The following is a 23,028-nucleotide window of genomic DNA, read 5'->3' on the forward strand; positions in this document are numbered from 1 at the left end:
TGTCTCAATTCTTTCTTGGTTGGAGGGGTAGTGGTATGGGGAAGGGCCAGATAGCCCTTCAAACGAAGATTTTTCGGGACCTCACTTCAAACGAAGGGCTAAAAGAAATTTCCAACATGGCTGCTCACTCGAGCAAGCAGACCCAAATGTAAGTAATTTTTGCCATTAATAAGGATTTTTATGACAATTTTTCATTTTATATATGTTACATTCAATCTTGTGTTTGTATTTACGGTGATGTTCTTTTAACGTTTGCAAAAAAATTGCTAAAATTTGCTAGCGGACAGCACTGATTGCTTATATATTAGAAAATATATTTTTATGTCTTATACCCGGTGCATCGGCGCATGTCCTCTGACGTAACGTTAGGAGTTAGCAACGACGTATGATGACGTATACCAGTGTAGTAGTGGTGTCCCATTTCTTAGCGGAAAGGGACTTCCGGGCGAATGGAGGGCTAGGCGCATGTGTTACCAGACACTGCTCGTGTAATCTCCGATTTTTGTTTTGATTACTGTTATTTCTCTAGTACAGGCACTTGTTTCTAGCTGTGTAAAGTTTGTGAAGACAGCAGATTTAATTTAAGCATGCGGAAGACACCTTAGAACGCGAAGCCTCTGCCAACTGCAGAGTCCACGTCAAACAACATGGCAGGGAGTAACGGGAAGTTTGAGAAACGTCGTGATTCCTCTCATTTTACTCCAACAAAAGATAACGTGATGAAGAAATTTAAATCTGACGAGGAACAGATCTCCAACGTGGTCTTGCTACATGCTATCACTGGAAGACCGGACGGAACCGGCTGGAAGGTCTCTGGAAGACCGGATGGAACCGGCTGGAAGGTCTCTGGAAGGCCGGACAGGACCGGCTCGAAAACCTCTAGAAAGCCGGTCCCGTCCGGCCTTCCAGAGGTCTTCGAGCCGGTCCTGTCCAGCCTTCCAGAGGTCTTCGAGACGGTCCTGTCTGGACTTCCACAGGTCTTCGAGCCGGTCCTGTCTGGCCTTCCAGAGGTCTTCGAGCCGGTGCTGTCCGTCCTTCCAGAGGTTTTCGAGCCGGTCCTGTCCGGCCTTCTAGAGGTTTTCGAGCCGGTCCTGTCCGGCCTTCCAGAGACCTTCCAGCCGGTTCCATTCAGTCTTCCAGAGACCTTCCAGCCGGTTCCGTCCGTACTTCCAGTGGTCTTCGAGCCAGTCCTGCCCGGCCTTCTAGAGGTCTTCGAGCTGGTCCTGTCCGGCCTTCCAGAGGTCTTTGAGCCGGTGCTGTCCGGCCTTCCAGAGGTTTTCGAGCCGGTCCTGTCCGGCCTTCAAGAGGTTTTCGAGCCAGTCCTGTCCAGCCTTCCAGAGACCTTCCAGCCGGTTCCATTCAGTCTTCCAGAGACCTTCCAGCCGGTTCCGTCTGGCCTTCCAGTGGTCTTCGAGACGGTCCTGTCCGGCCTTCCAGAGGTCTTCGAGCCGGTCCTGTACTGCCTTCCAGAGGTCTTCGAGCCGGTCCTGTCCGGCCTTCCAGAACTTCCAGAACCTTTGCCCACTACAAAGGACTACAAAACATGGCACAGAACAAGAAGTGACAGAAAAGTTCACAAACACAGGGGAAACATGGACTGGGGTCATGACAAGCAGATTGTAACTTGATTTTTGAAAGAATACAGCAGTATACTCCTCTTATGGATAGTGAATTTAAAAAAACTGTGTGATGAAGATTTGCAAATAGAGGAAATAGATTTAGCCGTCAACAATCTCAAGTTAAAATAAATCCCCCGGGCCTGATGGGCTCACTTCTAACTTTTATAGATTTTTTTAATCTATTTAAACCCTACAAAGACTCTAGATGTATAGATAATATGTGTCCAATAACCTTGGTAAATACTGATTATAAAATTTTTGCACACATTTTTGCCAACAGACTTAAACAAGGAACAAATAAGATAATTAATGAATCTCAATCAGGGTTTTTGTCAGGCCGCTACATTCATAATAATATAAGATTGATTATGGATTTGTTGGACTATAGTGAGTGGATAGAGGATGACAGTTTTATTTTATTTCTGGACTTCAAAAAAGCATTTGATAGGTTAGAGCACTCTTTTTTTGTTTCGTGCTCTACAGTCTTTTGGTTTTGGAAATAGATTTATAAATATTATAAAAATGATCTATAAGGATATACATAGTTCAGTATCTCTTCCATTTGGTACATCTAAAGGGTTTTTGATTGGTCGTGGTGTTAGACAGGGGTGCCCCCTCCCCTCTTTTGTTTATTATTGCAACAGTTCTGTTGGCTTACTTAATCAATCACCATTCAAGTGTTAATAAGTTGAAAGTGTTCAACAAAACTATTGATATTCGTCAGTTAGCAGATGATACCACTCTGTTTTTGCAAAATGCAGAACAAATTTCTTTTGCTATTTCTTTAGTTGATTTATTTTCTAAAGCATCGGGTCTCCATTTAAATATGTCTAAATGTGAGCTCATGCCCATTCATACTTGTAATCATACGTCAATTTGCAACATTCCTGTTAAAAACTCCATAAAATATTTAGGTATTATAATGACGAAAAATGAAGAGAGATGTATGGAACTTAACTTCCTAGAAAAATGTAAAAAGGCCAAAACAATTCTAAACAATTGGTTACAAAGAGACCTTTCTATTTTTGGTAGAGTATTGTTATCTAAAGCAGAGTTTCTGTCAAGGGTCAGATATCCAACTACTGTATTAGCCCCTTCTTCAAATGTCTCTAAATTAGTAAATCGTTATTTGTATAATTTTATTTGGAAAAACAAGTTTCAATTGTGCCATTTCTAAAATGTTTATCTAAGATGTTAAAATCAAAAAGGGAAGGAGTGTAATAGATGTGCAGTGCGACTCTTTAAAGGGGGGATGCAACAGTGTTTCATGCATTCTGGCTTATTTGCTGGCTTCTCATCCTTAACATGGTCAACTTGTCAAAAAGAGTTGGACGTATGACATAGTATTTCTGTGCTCGATACACTCCCCCAGCATTCGTATAGGTTTCGGAAAAAAAATGTGAACCTGAAAATCAGTTTTGAAACAACTTTTCTTAGTCCCTTATTGGACAATTCACCAGGAAAAGCATGCGGCACACCCACGCATCAACCAAGGAGAGTGGTAGAAGGAGCATGCGCACATGTCACTTTCACTTGTGTGCAGGAGAGCACTAGGTTTGCAAAGTTCATCTGTGTGAAGAATGTTATATAAACGGTGGATATAACGCTGGATTTGGAGGTCGTTTGAAACTGACAGATGGAGCGGCCCCAGCGCTAAAAGATGCCAGACATGAACCGCACGCGATAAGTGAAACTGATGTCTGTGTATTGTTGGCAATGGGTGCGCACGTGCTTTTGTTCCGCCTACCCCTCCCCCCACATGCATTGTATGTTTTCAGAAATAATCGTTCAGCTGTATCTGTCTTTTATAAATGTGATCAAACTAAAGACTCTACGGATATGTGTACAATACATTTACATTTTACATTTAGTCATTTAGCAGGTGTCTGGTTCAGTGGTTAGAGCATGGCACTAGCAATGCCAAGGTCGTGGGTTCGATCCCAGGGGATTGCACATAGTCAGAAACAAATGTATAATATAATACAATGCAAAGTCGCTTTGGATAAAAGCATCTGCCAAATGCATAAATGTAAATGTAATGTAAATGTCTGTCGTCTTTCCCTCTCCATGATACATTTTCAGCACGGTATATTACAACATGATTTCGGCGTTATGATGTTTGCATTACTTGATATTGCAATTGTTTAGGTTCATTATTTAAATGTTGATGCGCATTAAGTACACCCAAATAATAATGTAGCAGACACATCTGGAGTGCAAACTCCTGGAAAGAGGGAGAAAGCAACGTTTTTAAACGTGACACGTGAACATTGAACCTTCAGCTAAATATATCTTGCTCTTTCACCGTTAAAACCAACTTTGAACTCAGCTTCTGTGAATAACAAGTCCCGCCTTCTTTCATCTGATTGAACAGTAATCATCGCCTTCTTGATTTGATTTGCCACCTCAATCAGATTGACATTGACGATCGCTGTTAGACAGTTTAAGTAGACCAGCCCTGCATTCCATTCCCTTCGAAGAGTAAAGCTCTTGATGTGTAAACTCTAGAGGGAAAACGTCTTGGTTACGGATGTAACCTCGGTTCCCTGATGGAGGGAACGAGACGTTGTGTCGAACCGACAGAATGGGGTTTGTCTTGAGAACCTATCATCTTCTGAGTATTTAGAAAAGGCCAATGAAAATTGGCGAATGAAATTTGCATGCCGGGCTCCTCCCCGGATGTCCGGGTATAAGAGGGAAGCCGGCGTGCTCATTCATTCACCTTTGGTCTGAGGAGCCTAAAGCATCCTCCCCCGACCGCTGGGGTGGGCGGCCAGTGTTGTGGCATGAGGGACACAACGTCTCGTTCCCTCCATCAGGGAACCGAGGTTACATCCGTAACCAAGACGTTCCCTTTCTGTCGGTCTCTCGACGTTGTGTCGAACCGACAGAATGGGGTTCCTATGGAAAACGCCACAGCACTGAGCCGCGTCACAATCTCTGCGGAGCGACGTTGACTGGCCTGGGCGAGTCAGACGAACACGCTAGCGCGAAATTATGACCTTCCAGTGGAGAGGAAGGGGGACCCAGAGCTTTCCACAAAAAGTTGGGAAGCCCCCTAACGCCGGCCGTCACGGGCGGAGGCCTAATTCTCTAAATGGCGAGAAGCCGCCCGGCACCGTACGGGCCACTGGGTAAGCATTATTCCCCCTGGGGGAAAAACGCTGCAGAGGCCACTACCTACCGTAGGGAGGAATTAGTGGAGACACCACATGGTCTCACCATCAGGGGAGAACTCATGGGAGGAATGTGCGGACTGCAGGAGTTAACCGCAAGGTGGGAGTCCACCTGGGGAGGTCATGGGTTGCCAAGGTGGGAACCATTCATGAGGATACATCAGACGGAACAGCCCACGGAGGGGGGGTTACCACGTCTGGAGCACTAGGTCCGGTTAGAGCTATGTGGGAGATAACTCAACTGTTCCCCGGCCTAAGGGGGCAGGGCTGCTCTGCCCAGCCTGTCCCCTGGAAGGGTGCTTAGTGATGGATGGAATGCCTGTTCTTTACCCGAGGGGAAAGAAGTGAGGCGGGATCGCCACTGCTCCCCCCGGAGGGGGAAGGGCTTCCGCAGGCGTACGCCCTACCGGCTGCCGGTCCCACACCTTGCCAGGATGCGGGCTGACACCGGTTCCGCGCGTAGGTATTAGAACCTCACGGAGTTGTTGGGCATAGCCCAACCCGCAGCTCTGCAGATGTCTGCCAGAGAGGCGCCCTGAGCCAGTGCCCATGAGGGGTGTGCCTCACTCCCAACGGGCAGGGGCGAAATGAGATCGGTATGCCCTAACGAGGGCATCCACGATCCAGTGCGCCAGCCTCTGTTTGGAGACAGCCCTCCCTTCTGCTGACCTCCGAAACAGACAAAGAGCTGCTCAGAGCTTCTGGGCTCTGCGTGCGGTCCAAGTAGAGGCGCCGTGCGCGTACTGGACACAACACGGATAGGTTGGGTCTTCCTCCCCGGTGGGGAGCGCCTGCAGGTTCACCACCTGGTCTCTCGGGAGAGTGGTGGGAACCTTGGGCACGTAGCCGGGGCGGGGTCTCAAGATAATGTGAGAATCCCGGCCCCGAGTTCTAGGCAATCTGTGGACACGGAGGGTGCTTGTAGATCCCCTACCCTCTTGGAGGTGAGCGCCATGCGGAAAGCCGTCTTTATCAAGACTGAGAAAGAGCGGCAACCCCGAGAGGCTCGAAGGGGGCGGGGCCTCTTGAGGCCCGCCACCTAGGTCGCAAGAGGGTACGGAGCGCGGGTAAGGTGGTCACCCTCTCGCGCCCCTTAGGAACCTAATGACCAGGTCGTGCTGTCCCAGAGGCTACCCAGCACTTGGGTCATGATGAGCGGCCGTAGCGGCTACATACATTCCCAGTGTGGAGGGGGAGAGGTTACTCCCCCGTCTCTCTTGAGGACGGGACAGCTCGTACCCGACCGAGCAACTCCGCGGGTCTTCTCGCCGAGAAGAGCACCAGGACGAGAAGAGGCGCCACCTATGGGCGTATAGCCGCCCAGTGGCCGAAGCCCTAGCCTGAGTGACGTCCCAACCGGACCGGGGGTGGGTCACTCAGGATCTCCTCGTCCCGTCCAGACATGGAGACCAGGTTTTGCCTGGGATGCCGTAACGTGCCCCTTCCCCTGGGGAAGCTGTCCGCCAGGGGGAGCGGCCAGGGGGGAGTTGTTGTCAGAGCCTCAGCTCCGAGAACCAAGTCCTGGTTAGGCCAAAGGGGCGTAACTAGTACCACTTGATGCTCCTCTTCCCTGGCCTTGCACAGGACCTGTGCAATGAGGCTCACTGGGGGGAAGCGTACTTCCGCTTGTCCCGCGGCCAGCTGTGCGCAAGGGCATCCGTGCCGAGGGTACCTCGGACAGGGAGTACCAAAGCGGACAATGGGTGGAGTCCGGGGAGGCAACAGGACCACCTGTGCCTGGCCGAACTGCCCCAAATGAGCCGGCTGCGCGGGGAGGGAGTCGCCACTCTCCGCGAGGCGTCGACTGACGAGAGAGCGCATCGGCTGTCTGGTTCAGGACGCCTGGGATGTGTGTGGCTCGCAGGGAGCTGATCACCTGCTGACTCCAGAGGAGGAGGCGTCGGGCGAGTCATGTTAGCTGCTGTGAGTGAAAGAATACGCCACAGCAGCTGTGCTGTCCGACCGGACCAGCACGTGCTTCCCTGCACGAGAGGTAGTAGCCTCCTCAATGCAAGTAGCACAACCAACAACTCTAGGCAGTTGAAATGCCAACGCAGGCGGGGGCCCGTCCACCGCCCCGACACTGCTTGCCCGTTGCACAATCACTCACTCAACTCAACTTTATTTATATAGCGCTTTTACAATTTTCATTGTTACAAAGCAGCTGTACATGAGACACATTGACTACAAGCAAAACAATCAAAGTTGTACCTGCAAAAACAAGAAAAGGTTGAAAACACAGAAGACAGACACACCCACACACAAAACACTCCACACACACAACACGCACACGCACCAACACACACAGACACAGAACACACACACACACACACACACACACCCACGTACGTACACAGACAAGTACGCACACACACACACGCTCAGTGAGAGCACACATTTAGGATAAAGGAGAGAGAAGCACAGGTCAAATATAACAGATAATAAATTCCTATATGCAATATTAATTAAGTAAAACTTTAAGATTCTAAAGCAGCCCCCCCGGTCAGGCAGATAGTGCAAAAACAGTATGCAAACGGTGGCGAGGAACCCAAAACTCTAATCGAGAAAAAAAACCTCAGGAGAACCCAGGCCCAACCAGGGGATTCCAGTTCCCCTCTGGCAAAAGCTGCTGCCTCTGCACAAGCTCCAGAGAACTTGCACAACAAGGCTAAATAAAATAAATAAACTTAATAATAAAATAAATTGTAGTTTAAGATTATCATTAATAATCTAATAGCATTTGAAGTTTTGTGGTGAAGACATGTCAAGAGACCGCGTCCTTCTTTATCCAGCTCTATCATCTCAGCTCTTGTCAGGTCCCCACTTCCCATTCTCCACTCTACCATCAGGTCAGGCCATGAACTGCATCCTGCTCGCTGTGGTAACCTTGGAACAATGAGACAAGACTGGCTGAGAGTAGAGTACTGTTCTGTACTCTTTGATGCAACAAGTACATCAGTTGTGTTTTTGGTTCCGGTTGATCTAACTAATGCAGCCTAAACCCTCAGAAGATTTATATTATGGAAGAGTAGTGTATGCAAGATTAAAAAGATGCGTCTTTAGTCTAGATTTAAACTGACAGAGTGTGTCTGCCTCCCGGACAGTGCAGGGAAGACTATTCCAAAGTTTAGGCGCTAGATAGGAAAAGGATCTACCACCTGCACTTGATTTTGAAATTCTAGGTATTACCAACTGACAGGACGCCTGAGAGCGTAATGCACGTGAAGGACTGTAATACAAAAGGAGTTCATTCAAGTACTGAGGAGCTAAACCATGTAAGGCTTTATAGGTAATAAGCAAGATTTTAAAGTTAACGCGATGCTTTATAGGTAACCAGTGCAAGGTTGACAGAACCGGGCTAATATGTTCATACTTTTTTGTACGTGTAAGAACTCGAGCTGCCGCGTTTTGGACCAATTGGAGTTTTTGTAATAAGCCTGCAGGGCAACCACCTAACAGTGCATTACAGTAATCTAGTCTTGATGTCATGAATGCATGAATTAACTTCTCTGCATCTGAGATTGACAGCATATGACATAGTTTAGATATATTCTTAAGATGAAAAACGCAATTTTACAGGTGTTGGCGACGTGGCTCTCAAATGACAGATTACTATCGAATAGAACGCCAAGATTCTTTGCTGACGACGAGGGTTTTATGGAACATCCGTCAATAGTTAAACAGTATTCTTGGTTGTTACTTATAGCAGTTTTCGGTCCAATAAGTAACACTTCCGTTTTGTCCGAGTTCAGTAATAAAAAGTTGTTACTCATCCAGTTTTTTATATCGACTATGCATTCCATTATTCGATGGAACTGCTGTGTTTCATGAGGCTTCGAGGAAATATAAAGTTGAGTATCATCAGCATAACAGTGAAAGCTAACTCCGTGTCGCTTTATTATATCTCCTAGAGGTAGCATGTATAATGCGAAGAGCAGAGGCCCTAAGACTGAGCCCTGTGGTACACCGTACTGGACTTGCGATTTGCGTGACACCTCATTGTTTATTGCTACAAATTGAAAACGGTCGGATAAATAAGATTTAAACCATTTCAAAGCTATTCCCTTAATGCCGACATAATTTTCGAGTCTATGTAGGAGTGTGCTGTGGTCAATGGTATCGAATGCAGCACTAAGGTCTAGCAGCACCAATAACGAGATACAACCTCGGTCAGACGCCAATAGCAGATCATTTGTAACTCTGATCAAAGCAGTCTCTGTACTGTGACATGCTCTAAATCCAGACTGGAATTCTTCATTGATGTCATTCCTTTGGAGGAAGGAGCATAATTGAGTTGAAACTACTTTTTCCAGAACTTTAGATATGAAAGGTAAGATTCGATATAGGCCTGTAGTTCCTTAGTTCTCTAGGGTCGAGTTGGGGTTTTTTGACAAGGGGCCTTATAACAGCCACCTTATATGCTTTAGGCACATGTCCTAATGTCAGAGATGAGTTAATAATACCAAGAAGAGGATCTATAATTTCTGGGAGCATCTCTTTCAGTAGATTTGTAGGTATAGGGTCTAGTATGCATGTTGTTGATTTAGATGATCTAATAATTTTAGACAGCTCATCTTGATCTACGGTATAAAATAATTGCATTTTCTCCTTAAGGGCGCTGTAGTTAGTTTGTTCAGCGGGTTTCACTTCTGATTGCATTGTTATAATTTTTTCTCTAATATCTTGGATTTTATATGTGAAGTAGTTCATAAATTCATCACTGCTATGCTGATATACAGGATCAGAAGTCACTGACGATTTATTTTTTGTTAATTTAGCCACCGTGTTAAATAAAAACCTAGGGTTGTGCTGGTTTTCTTCTATTAGTGATGAAAAGTAGGCGGATCTAGAAGTTTTAGGGCTTTCCTGTATTTTCGAATACTATCCTTCCATGCTGTACGAAATACCTCTAATTTAGTTTTCTTAAAGTTGCGCTCCATTTTTCGGGCCGCTTTCTTTAGAGCCTGAGTGTGTTCATTATACCACGGTGTGGGGCTGCCATTTTTAATCTTCTTTAAACGTAGTGGAGCAACTTTGTCTAGCGTTACCGAGAAGGTGGAATTAAAATTTTCAGTGGTAATGTCAAGATCTTCAACGTTATTTCTCATGATTTGAGACAATTCGGGCAGATTATCGAGAAACGCATCTTTGGTAGTTGAAGTTATTGTTCTACCATATTTGTAACAATGAGTTTTATTTGCAGCCGTAGGCCAGTGAAGCAAACATAATACCAGATAATGATCCGAAATGTCTTCACTCTGCTGAAGGATTTTAACGTCGTCCACATTTATACCGTAAGACAGTATTAAATCTAAAGTATGATTACGAAGGTGAGTGGGTCCTGACACATGTTGACTAATGCCCATGGAGTTAAGAGTGTCTTTGAAAGCCATTCCTAAGGCATCTGTAACGTTATCTACGTGGATGTTAAAGTCACCAACGACAAGGAGTCTATCTGCGGCCAGTACTAGTTCTGATAAGAACCCACCAAATTCTTTAATAAAATCTGTGTGGTGCCCTGGAGGCCTATATACAATAGCTAGAATCAATTTAAAAAGAGTTTTATCTTTAGTATTAGGTGTTGAAACATGAAGAACCATGACTTCAAAAGAATTATATTTAGAGTTCGACTTCTGGGAAATGCTAAGAGAGTTATTGTAAAGTGCTGCGACACCTCCCCCTCTGCCTTTTAGACGAGGCTCGTGTTTATAATAATAATCTTGGGGGACAGATTCATTTAAAGCAATATAATCATCTGGTTTTAGCCATGTTTCTGTCAAACAGAGCATGTCTATTTTATGATCTGTTATCATATCGTTAACAAAAAGTGCTTTATTAGAGAGAGATCTAATATTTAGCAATCCGAGTCGTAACAGTTGATTATCTGTATTTTGTGCACACGGCACCCCAACCTTGCAGGGAGGCATCCCAAAGGGGACCCCTGTCCGCAAGAAGGTCATGGAGACCAGGGGGTTAGGGTGTGTCGGCAGAAAAGCGTGTGACCAACGCCTGCTGCCGGTGTGCCACGCTCTCCAAGGAACTTGACTCTGCAGCCAGTGTTGGAGCGGTCGTATGTGCATCGACCCGAGGGGGGGACCACCCCCGCCGAGGATGCCATGATCCCAGGAGCCTCTTGTTACAGGGGGACCGCTGACTGTCTGATCTCAGGCAGTTCAACACTGACCGGGCGCGCTCCTCGCGCCCCCCCCTCCGGGGGTGAGCGGGGCCGCTCGTGAGGACAGAGTCGAGTTCCATACCGAGAAAGAGGATGCTCTGCCCGGGGAGAGCTTCTCTTTTCTCAGTTGACCTGTAGCCCCACCGATCTAGGTGCCGGAGCACCAGGTCCCTGTGTGTACACCACAGATCTCGAGAGTGTGCCAACTTGAGCCAGTCGTCGAGATAGTTAGTACCCGCACACCTCCTTCCCACGGGGAAGGAGGGCGACGACCTCGGCCGAACGACAGACGGGGGACCCTGTACTGTAGCGTCCCGAAGGACGTCGGAACGGCCGATGTCGAGAGATCGAGACTGAGACGTGTCCTTCGTCACTGCCATGCCTGACAGAGATGCAGATGCGTCGCGGACATGGCACAGTAGCCTGTCGACAGACAAGAGGGCGCACCCCCCGCTTGGACGGTACGTGTAGTTCAGAACTGAATCGCGTAGCACGTACGAGATTCGGATCTGTGCCGTGGGGATGGCCTCCAGCCGAGCCGTGACAGCTGGGAGCGGACTCCCAGAATGGACGGGGACTAAGGTCGATCTTTCATCGCCCCCGGGGGGTGGTTCGATGGCTAGCAGTACGGATTCCTTGCCGGGGGAGGTCCCCCGGGGAGGAGATCGGCTCTGCTTTTCCTGCCTGGCGACTGCGCAGCTCAACGCACTGTCTGACTGAGAGTGCTGAGGGCTGGTGTTTATACTCGACATTGCGCTTCGCCATGACGCAACGTCGAGTTTGCCGTTCACCGTCGAGCAGAGGGTGAGAGCGGCTGGGTAACCCAGAGAGAGAGGAAACTCTCCTTTTTTGAGAGTAAGTGGGCGCTAGCCCCGGAGGCAGCAGATGGAGAGACGGGGCAGGATCCGTCCCTATCCGACTTCCCAGCGATGTGGCTGGGGTCGGGCCCAATGGTAGCCTCGATCCCCCTGAGGTCTTCCCATGAGGGCCGCTTCGCCGCGGCTGCTGATGGGGCGATGGTCTCCTCTTTGCTGTCTCCTCCTCCTGGGTTGGGGGGCGCCAGAGCTGGAGGGCGTCGAAGAGGACCAGGGCTGCTGGGAAGCAGACAGTGCACGGGACTCGACGGCTGAGGCGGCCGAGTCGCGGCACGGAGGACTGCTTCTTTACTGTCGAGAACCCTCCGGGGGAGGCAGCGTGCGGGTCTCGCGCCCCCGACGGGCGGGGGGTGAGAGGGGCCGCTGCGACTCGACAGTAACACCAACCAGCCCCCCCTTGCGAGACGGGTGCGTCGAGAAAGCGGACCTTCTCAGCGTTACTCATCTGCGCAAGGATCGGCCAGAGGAGTTTCTCATGGACCACAAGTGTGGACATCGTCCGACCCAGGGCCCGCGTGGTCACCTTGGTCGCCCGTAGAGCGAGGTCGGTGGCGGCGCGGAGTTCCTGCATACGCGCTGGGTCGGTCTTACCCTCGTGGAGCTCTCTCAACGCCGAGATGCCGAGACCCCACATGCTTTGGACGGGAGTCTAGGTCGAGCCCCCCCCAGGTGGCCGCCTCCTACGGGCACGAGCACCGCGGCGGCATACTCCACCTGGGGGACAACGACGTATCCTCCAGCTGTCTCAACCTCGAGGGAAGAGAGGGTGACGGAACTTTGTTTGACGTGAAACGTGCCGGAAAGGGGCGTTCCAGGTCTTACTAAGTTCCTCATGCACTTCCGGTAAACACGGCACTGGGGGCGGGCGCGGCTTGGAGCCGCGCTCAAACCCGAGGCGCCATGTAGCCAGCCGCGAGCGCCGGGAGAGGCAGTGCGGGCACTGCAACCCAACACTCACGGCGGCCCGGGAAAGCATGGCTGACATTTTGACGTCCGCTTCTTCCTGGGCTCGACCCCCCGAGGGAGGGAGCCCGAGGAATCGTCGGAGTCGGATGGCAGTACGTCACCCCCCGATGCTGCAAGAGACATCTCATCATCACGCATCGTGTCCGAATACGTGATTGAGGAATAAGACGGCGGACCGTCTCCTGGGGAACGGTCAGACGAGCGAGACGAGGTGTGAACGGTCCGTGAGCCCGTGGCTGGCGGATTATCGCTCACAGTAATCCTCATATCACCCTCGCTGCTTGCCGTAGCGGACGGCAGGGCCGTAGTCCTGCCGCCACGGAACGGGGAGCAAACGAGGTGGTGGCTGAGTCCCGTGGGAACACAGCCACCTGTGACGCAACGTCTGAATCGTCACCACCCGCAGTGCGGGCAGGACGTATCCACAACGTCTGCCCCAGCGTACTGGAAGCAGGCATTGTGTCCGTCCCCCTCCTCGATGAGTGTGTTGCACCCATGAGAACAGCGGGACAAGCCACGCTGGAGAAATTTGCTCTTTTAGAAAAGGAAATTTGCTCGAACACCTCCGGAACTGCCGAGACGCCCAGGGGAGAGTCACTGCAGGAAGGGACCGTCCGCTGTCCACGTCGTAGATTCCAGCAGAAAAATGATCACCCAAGATCGTAGAGAAGCTCATCAGATGCGTAGGCTCTGAAGAACAAAAGGTGAATGAATGAGCACGCCGGCTTCCCTCTTATACCCGGACATCCGGGGAGGAGCCCGGCATGCAAATTTCATTCGCCAATTTTCATTGGCCTTTTCTAAATACTCAGAAGATGATAGGTTCTCAAGACAAACCCCATTCTGTCGGTTCGACACAACGTCGAGAGACCAACAGAAAGGGAAACGGAATCTCTTAATGTGTCTGTTTAAAATTCATTTGGCAAAAGGAGCAATAAAAATATTATTTTCTCTTTATTTAGAGTGACGTTTTGTATCGTGTCCCCTTCCCGAAGGGCCCTATATATCCTGTTTGGAACGCACCGTAGATCTGAGATCAATCTTATAGTTGTTTTCTACAATATAAGGAGCACTGAATACAGTTTGTCCTATTAGGCAATTGTTTAACGACTTTTATTACACAACATGGAAAAACCACTGAGGTCTGGACATCAATGACCACTATAGAGGGTATATACAGGGGGCAGTTGTGGCCTAATGGTTAGAGAGTCGGACTCATGACCGATTCCCAGGGCCGGCGGGTAACAACTGAGGTGCCCTTGAGCAAGGCACCTTATCCCTACTTGCTCCCCGGGCGCTGTAGTGATAGCTGCCCACTGCTCCGGGGGTACGTGTGTTCACCACTCTCTGGATGGGTTAAATGCAGAGGTCACATTTCGTTGCCTTGTACTTGTACATGTGCAATGACAATAAATTGAATCCAAAATCCAAAATCCAAAATATGCATGCTCATATTACTGCTGATAAATACAAGTGTCAATTTATCACAATATACTGTATGTTCAGCTGTATAGTAATAGCTTTCTCACAATGTGCAGGTTAAAGCTACACTGGTTGCCCACCTGGTTAGTGCAGCGTTTTCCACTGCTGTTCTTGGTCTGCTGTCTCGTCACCTGCCTTACCGCCAGGACACTTACCACTGTGAGCACTGCAGGAGGCTGGAGATCTATTCTGTGGTGAGCGCTACTCTGTTAATGAACTACTGCTTATGTTGCATTATTTGAATTAGTTTATTTTGTATAAACACTAAATTGATAAATAAAAATGTATTTATAGACCAAATGTGAGATTTAGGAGGGTATAATGTTATAGTCAAACTCCTAAACATTTTACTCTCTGAAAGGCGCATGTCCTTTTTAAAATGCAGGCCTCAGTAAAATAAATATTCTTTACAGAAGACAGACAATTAGCAAGTAAAAATATTTGTTTGGGTGGAATCATTGTACATGGATGACGGGTGATGTGATGAAATGGAGACAGCATCTTGTTACAGTTTTTTCTTTAAACTATTTTCTTGATGCCTTTTCAAAGGACTGTACCAAAGTGCAAAATGTAGCATCTTTAAATCTTTAACAACAAATGACAGACTAATGTGTGTCAGGCTCATATAGACCGTTTCATCGGAAGCGTGCACGCCTGACTCCCAGTTAACTTCCACTTTGTGTTTGGCTAGTGTCTAATAATAACTATTTCTATTTTTTCTATAATATAATTTTATTGAATAAATAATTGTATTAAATAAATGATTTCTCAGCAAAACTCAGACAGATTCGCCAAGCCAAGGAGGATGCCTACAGAAAAGGGAACAAAGTCTTGTACAAGCAGGCTAGGAACACATTGACAAAGATGATCAGAGTGGCTAAGAGAAACTACTCTAAAAAGTTGGAAAACCGGTTTTCAGCCAACGACCCTCCGTCTGTATGGAAAGGCCTGAAAGACATCACTAACTACAAGCCACCATCCCCCAATTTTGTAGGCAATCAACACCTGGTCAATGATCTGAATGACTTTTACTGCGGATTTGAAAATGCTAACTTTACACCTCACACCAACTCTGACATTCTCTCTACACAACACCTATCACCTTCAGTCACCCCACCTCCTGTACTTCAGATCAGTGGTCGTGAAGTCATTTGAGAGTCTGGTACTTGCCAATCTGAAGGGCATCACAGAACCCTTACTGGACCCCCTGCAGTTTGCCTACAGAGCAAACAGGTCTGTTGAGGATGCAGTTAACACGGGGCTGCATTTTGTCCTGAAACATCTGGATAGACCAGGGACCTATGTGAGGATCCTGTTTGTGGACTTCAGCTCCGCTTTAAACACCATCATCCCATCACTGCTCCAGACAAAGTTAACCCAGCTATCTGTTCCTGGCTCTATCTGTCAGTGGATCACCAACTTTCTGACAGACAGGCAACAGTTAGTGAGAATGGGGAAACTCACATCCAGCACCAGCACAATCGGCACTGGCGCCCCCCAGGGGTGCGTTCTCTCCCCACTGCTATTCTCCATATACACCAATGACTACACTGCCCAGGACACTTCTGTCAGACTTCTGAAGTTCGCAGACGACACCACACGCATTGGCCTCATCCAGGATGGTGATGAGTCTGCGTACAGACAGGAGGTTGAGCAGCTGACTGTCTGGTGCAGTCATAACAACTTGCAGCTGAACACGCTTAAAACAGTGCAGATGATTGTGGACTTCAGGAGAAATCCCCCTGCAGTCCCCCCTCTCACCATCATGAACAGCTCTGTGGCAGCAGTGGAGTCATTCAGGTTCCTGGGCACCACCATCTCTCAGGACCTGAAGTGGGACAATCACATTGGCTCCATTGCTAAAAAAGCCCAGCAGAGGTTGTACTTCTTACATCAGCTGATGAAGTTCAGCCTACCACAAACTCTGTTAAAACAGTTTTACTCAGCTGTCATAGAGTCTGTCCTCTGCACATCCATCACTGTATGGTTTGGCTCAGCCACAAAGTCAGACATCAGAAGACTACAGAGGACAGTTCGGACTGCTGAGAAGATCATTGGTGCTCCCCTGCCCACCCTCCAAGAACTGTATACATCCAGAGTGAGGAAAAGGGCTCAGAAAATCACCCTGGACCGCTCACATCCAAGCCATCATCTCTTCACAATGCTGCCGTCTGGTCGGCGCTACAGAGCACTGAGCAGCAAAACAGACACAAAAACAGCTTCTTCCCTCAGGCCATCTACCTCTTGAACAGTTAAATGTTTTTTACCCACCGTGAAATTAATAACTCTGTACAATAATAATTAAGTGCAATATTAATTATATCCTCCAGATAATACACTATCTAATTTTATACAACTTTTTCTGTAAATTATATTTCATTCATTCTGCTGTATATAGCACATACCTTGTACTACAATAGTCTATTCTTATTTTTTACTTGTACATATTTACACACACACATAGCTTTACTCTCTATATCTTTATCTTATGTTTATTGTATTGTATTTTTTATTTTTTTATACCCATAGGCCCTTATTTAATCCATCTGTGTACTGTATTCTATTGTGTTATGGTCTCTGTGTACTGTTGTTGCTGTTTCTGTGTACTGGATGCTCCTGTCACCAAAACAAATTCCTTGTATGTGCAAACATACTAGGCAATAAAGCTCTTTCTGATTCTGATTTGTTGAATTTTGTTCTTTGTAGTCTAAATTCAAAATATTTGAAAGACAAGTTTGGCCAAGTAAGGGTTCTTTTCGGTTTTCTCTTTATTGTTATCAGAAATAATCTATTTGCAGTCTATTGTTTGTGAATGTGTACCGGAAGTTCAGTTGGGGTCACAAAAGTACGCATGCGCTGTAACATTTGTTAACATGTTGTTAAGATGAAACCGTCTATATTTGGTATGTCATTTATATTTAAGAAAGAATGGCAATAATGTTCAATCAAGGTTTGTGAAATATTTGAAAATGCTTTCTGAGTCAAAAAACGTGCAGGGTTGCTTGAGTCATAGTTATGGCTGCAAATGGAGATACATATTTCAATTTATGAAAGTCAATGTACTGGGCGGTTTACAAGAAATGGTATCTACAAAAACATTGATCATTTTCTCAGTAAAATGAAAAAATGTTTATATATTTATTTGTTTATTTTATTTATGCATATTTGGTTTATTATGACTTTTAATTTAAACATTTGCATTTTTACATTTGCCAGATGCTTTTATCTAAAGCGATCGTCTTGGTTACAGATGTAACCTCAGTTCCCTGATGGAGGGAACGAGATGTTTTGTCGAACCGACAGATTGGGTTTTGTCTTGAGAACCTATCATCTTCTGAGTATTTAGAAAAGGCCAATGAAAATTGGCGAATTAAATTTGCATGCCGGACTCCTCGCCGGATGTCCGGGTATAAGAAGGAAGCCGGCGTGCTCATTCATTCACCTTTGGTCTGACGAGCCTTAAGCATCCTCCCCCGACCGCTGGGGTGGGCAGCCAGTGTTGTGGCATGAGGGACACAACGTCTCGTTCCCTCCATCAGGGAACCGAGGTTACATCCGTAACCAAGACGTTCCCTTTCTGTCGGTCTCTCGACGTTGTGTCGAACCGACAGATTGGGGTTCCTATGGAAAACGCCACAGCGCTGAGCCGCGTCACAATCTCTAGCGGAGCGACGCTGACTGGCCTGGGCGAGTCAGACGTGAGCTCTAGCCGAAATTGTAACCATCCAATGGAGAGGTAGGGGGTCCCAGAGCTTTTTCAAAAAGTTGGGAATCCCCTGCCACCGGCCGTCACGGGCGGAGGCCTAATTCTCTAACAGTGAGAAGCCGCCCGGCACCATAAGGGCCACTGGGTAAGCATTATCCCCCCTGGGGGAAAAACGCTGCAGAGACCACTACCTAAGGAAGTAGTTTAGACACCACATGGTCTCGCCAACAGGGAAGAAATCATGAAAAATGTGTGGACTAAGGAGTTAACCGCAAGGTGGGAGTCCACCTAGAGAGGTCATGGGTTGCCGAGGTGGGAACCATTCATGAGGATACATCAGACGGATCAGCCCACGGAGGGGGGTTTACCACGTCTGGAGCACTAGGTCCGGTTAGAGCTATGTGGCAGATAACTCAACTGTTCCCCGGCCTAAGGGGCAGGGCTGCTCTGCCCAGCCCGCCCCGAAGAAGGTGCTTATTGATGGATGGAATGCCTGTTCTTTACCCAGTGTGGAAAGAAGGGAGGCGTAATAGCCGTTGATCCCCCTAGAGGAAGGGGAAGGGCTTTCGCAGGCATACACCCTACCGGCTGCCAGTCCTACACGTTGCCCTGCAGGATGTGGGCTGACACTGGTTCCGCGCGTAGGTATTAGAACCTCGCGGAGTTGTTGGGCATAGCCCAACCCGCAGCTCTGCAGATGTCTGCCAGAGAGGCGCCCGGAGCCAGTGCCCAAGAGGAGTATGCCTCACTACCAACGGGCAGAGGCAATTTTGAGATCAATATGCCATAACGACGGCATCCACGATCCAGTGCGCCAGCCTCTATTTGGAGACAGCCCTCCCTTCTGCTGAACTCCAAAACAGACAAAGAGCTGCTCGGAGCTTCTGAAGCTCTGTGTGCGGTCCAAGTAGAGGCGCAATGCGAGTACTGGACACAACACGGATAGGTTGGGTCTTCCTCCCCGATGGGGAGCGCCTGCAGGTTCACCACCTGGTCTCTCGGGAGAGTGATGGGAAGTTTGGGCACTTTGCCGGGACGGGGTCTCAGGATAACGTGAGAATCCCCGGGCCCGAGTTCTAGGCAATCTGTGGACATGGAGGGTGCTTGCAGGTCCCCTACCCTCTTGGAGGTGAGCGCCATCAGGAGAGCCGTCTTTATCGAGACGTGAGACGCCTGCTGCCTGTGTGCCACGCTCTCCAAGGAACCTGACTCTGTAGCCAGTGTTGGAGTGGTCAAATGTGCATCGACCCGAGAGGGGGGCACCCCCGCCGAGGATGCCATGTATCCCAGGAGCCTCTGAAATAGTTTCAGGGGGACCGCTGACTGCCCGAAAGCTTCAGGCAGTTCAACACTGACTGGGCACACTCTGTAGTCAGTCGCGCTGTCATGGGGACAGAGTCGAGTTCCAAACCGAGAAAGAGGATGCTCTGCACCGGGGACAGCTTGGTCTTTTCTCAGTTGACCTGTAGCCCCAACCGATCTAGGTACCGGAGCACCAGGTCCCCGTGTGTACAAAACAGATCTCGAGAGTGAGCCAGGATGAGCCAGTCATCGAGATAGTTTAGTACCTGCACACCTCCTTCCCTGAGCGGCTTCCACGACCTTAGTAAAGATCCGTGGAGACAGGGACAGACCGAAGGGGAGGACCCTGTACTGATATGCCCGTCCCTCGAATGCGAACCGTAGGAACGGCCTATGTCAAGGGAGGATCGAGACATGAAGTACGCGTCCTTCAGGTCGATTGCCATGAACCAGTCCTGACACCGGGCGGACGTCAGGATGCTCTTCTGCGTGATCATCCTGAAAGGCAGCTAGTATAGGTGCCTGTTAAGAACACACAGATCCAAGATAGGGCGCAACCACTCGCCTTTCTTGTGGACAATGAAGTACGGGCTGTAAAACCCGTTGAACATCTCGGCTGGTGGGACGGGCTCGATCGCTCCCTTCGCCAGAAGGGTGGCGACCTCGACCCGAAGTACGGGAGCATCCTTGCCTCTGGCTGAGGTATATACGATGCCCTGAACTTGGGTGGGCGTGTGGGGAACTGGAAGCCGGAGCCAGGCTCCCAGAACTGTGACAGGGGGACTAAAGGTTCGATCTTCTTCATCGTCCCCCCGGGGGGTGGTTCGATGGCTAGCAGTACGGATTCCTTGCCGGGGGAGGACCCCCGGGGAGGAGATCGGCTCTGCTGTTTTTCCTGCATGGCGACTGCGCAGCTCAACGCACTGTCTGACTGAGAGTGTTGAGGGCTGGTGTTTATACTCGACATTGCGCTTTGCCGTGACACAACATCGAGTTGCCGTCCACCGTCGTGCTGAGGGTGGGAGCGGCTGTGATAACCCAGAGAGGAAACTCTCTTTTTGAGAGTAAGTAGGTGCTAGCCCCCTGGAGGGGGCCAGCAGATGGTGAGACGGGGCAGGATCCGTCCCTATCCGATTTCCCAGCGATGTGGCTGGGGTCGGACCCAATGGTAGCCTTGATCCCCCTGAGGTCTTCCCATGAGGGCCGCTTCTGCTTTTGCCGCGGCTGCTGATGGGGCGATGGTCTCCTCTTCTCTGTCTCTTCCAGGGGGGGCGCCAGAGCTGGAGGAAGTCGAAGAGTACCAGGGCTGCTGGGAAGCAGACGGTGCACGGAACTCGACGACCGAGATGGCCAAGTCACAGCAAGGGAGGACTGCTTCTTTACTGTCGAGAACTGTGGCTCGACAGTATCTCCAACCAGCCCCCCCCTTGCGAGACGGGTGCGTCCAGGTCTTACTAAGTTCTTTATGCACTTCCGGTAAACACGGCACTGGGGGCGGGCGCAGCTTGGAGCAGCGCTCAAACCCGAGGCACCATGTAGCCAGCTGGGAGAGGCAGTGCGGGCACTGCAACCCAACACTCACGGCGGCCCGGGAAAACATGGCTGACATTTCAACGTCCGCTTCTTCCTGGGCTCGACCCCCCGAGGGAGGGAGCCAGAGGAATCGTTGGAGTCGGATGGCAGTACGTCACCCCCCGATGCTGCAAGAGACATATCATCATGCATCGTGTCCGAATACGTGATTGAGGAATAAGACGGTGGGACCGTCTCCTGGGGAACGGTCAGACGAGCGAAACGAGGTGCGAACGGTCCGTAAGTCAGTGGCTGGCGGATTATCGCACACAGTAATCCTCATATCACCCTCGCTGCTTGCCGTAGCGGACGGCAGGGCCGTAGTCCCTTCTTATACCCGGACATCCGGGGAGGAGTCCGGCATGCAAATTTCATTCACCAATTTTCATTGGCCTTTTCTAAATACTCAGAAGATGATAGGTTCTCAAGACAAACCCCAATCTGTAGGTTCGACACAACGTCGAGAGACCGACAGAAAGCGAACTAAAGTGTTTTTTTTATTGTAATGTATCTGTGTTTTACTATTTTTCTAATTATATGGATATAAGTAATTTACACATTAAAGTTAATTTGACAAATAACAGTATAAAGAAATAGCCTTAAGTATTTTTACCCTTTGCACTTGGTACAGACTTTTTCAACGCTAGAGTAATGAAATTTCAACAGTGCCCTTCCAAGTTTTTTGACTGTGACACTATATTTTAGAAAGAAATGATGATTGGGAAAATGTTTTGTTATTTTACACATAATATTACTATAAGTATTACTTTTTTATTATTTTGCTAGTGATTCATGTTTTTATATGCTTTAAACCAACATATCAATTTACAGAAAAAATAGCGGGAAACAAAAACATCATCAGAGTATTATAGATTTTTTTTAACAAGACCTTTCCATTACTTACATGTTACATAAGCATAGTCCAAAACCTTTTGAAGGGCACTGTAATTTGTCAATAACTCTAAAAAACTGTAACAGTTGTATTTACATTGGCTTATTAAGTTTCCTGGGCAGAAGCTACATTCAAATAGAAATAAAGCTTTACATCTGTGTTTGTCAAGTAGGCCTACAGGTCTTTGGCTAAATCCAACAACATTTTGTCTTTTTGTGTCTGCTTTTCCAAAGCAACAATATTGTTTCAGGAAGTGCAGTTATACTGTCGAGAGAAATTGTAAAGTAAGTAATTCTTATCATTATGCTTTTCTTTATGTTTACATGAAAGTGCTTAATTATTTGTTAATAATGTATTTAACAAGAAAAAAAACAGGTGAATTTAAAGTGAGATCATAATTTCTTGGTTTAACGTTTTAATTCTACAAAATTAATTCATTCTACAGTTCAGGGCCATACTAGCTTTGTGTTTCAGAGTGAATGCTGAGTAATTGAACAGACTGTGGGTCATTTTCAAGGCTGTGCTGTCATGGTTGTGTTGCACTTTGGGACAGTTGTCTGAAAATGCTTCTAAATGAAATAATTAAAACCATTTGGGTGTTTTGAATATTTAACACTGCAGAAAATGGCCATTCTTACTAAGTGTCTTTGTCTTTTTTTGTAGTACAAATATCTAAACATTCTTAAATTAAAATACAATTACTTGACAAGAAAAGTGACCTAAGATATTTGGTCTTGTTTTATGAAAAATAATGTAAGAATTAAGTTTCACTTAATAGGACTAGTTGTTATAATCCCACTATTTCAGCACAGTTGAATTGCCCAATAGGACATTTTCCACGCCTTATGCAGGGGGGAGCAGTCAAGAATATGAATAGAGGTCTGAGGTTTCGTCGGGTAGGCATCCTCTGTCTTTGGGGATAAATGATTATAGAAATGCATAGCATACTTACCTTTACTTTCTATTATCAGAGAGACATCTCATGAGTTGTGTGTCCCACTTTCATCACATCCATTATCCTGGGTGAATGATGCCTTTTGGTGAGGTGCTGCTGATAATGCCCTTTGTATGGTTCCAATCAATGCGACACATCGTCAGTTGTGCACCTCAGCCTCATTGGGTGTTTCGGCCCTTAATCACAAGACACCCTCAGCCAAGGGAGGCCCACCGCAGGTTGATCAGACCTGGGTGTGTGTCGCATTTTTACAAGGTCATCTGGCAGAAGCAGTGGGCAGCTATCACTGCAGCTCAAAGGCACCACAG

General features: G+C 47.9%; 1 protein-coding gene across 1 annotated transcript in view; it reads left to right on the plus strand.

Moving 5' to 3' along the window:
- si:dkey-81h8.1 (uncharacterized protein LOC100034657 homolog) overlaps positions 1 to 22,226 on the plus strand; it is a 50,284-nt gene extending 28,058 nt beyond the window's left edge. Inside the window, exons 5-7 of the mRNA XM_057328354.1 lie at positions 14,350 to 14,487; positions 21,999 to 22,117; positions 22,211 to 22,226. Coding sequence (XP_057184337.1) covers positions 14,350 to 14,487; positions 21,999 to 22,117; positions 22,211 to 22,226 — 273 coding nt within the window. The remainder of the gene's footprint in view (positions 1 to 14,349; positions 14,488 to 21,998; positions 22,118 to 22,210) is intronic.
- The last annotated feature ends 802 nt before the right edge of the window (positions 22,227 to 23,028 follow it).

This window comes from Triplophysa rosa, unplaced genomic scaffold, assembly GCF_024868665.1.
Source record: "Triplophysa rosa unplaced genomic scaffold, Trosa_1v2 scaffold446, whole genome shotgun sequence".
In the NCBI taxonomy this organism is placed as follows: domain Eukaryota; kingdom Metazoa; phylum Chordata; class Actinopteri; order Cypriniformes; family Nemacheilidae; genus Triplophysa; species Triplophysa rosa.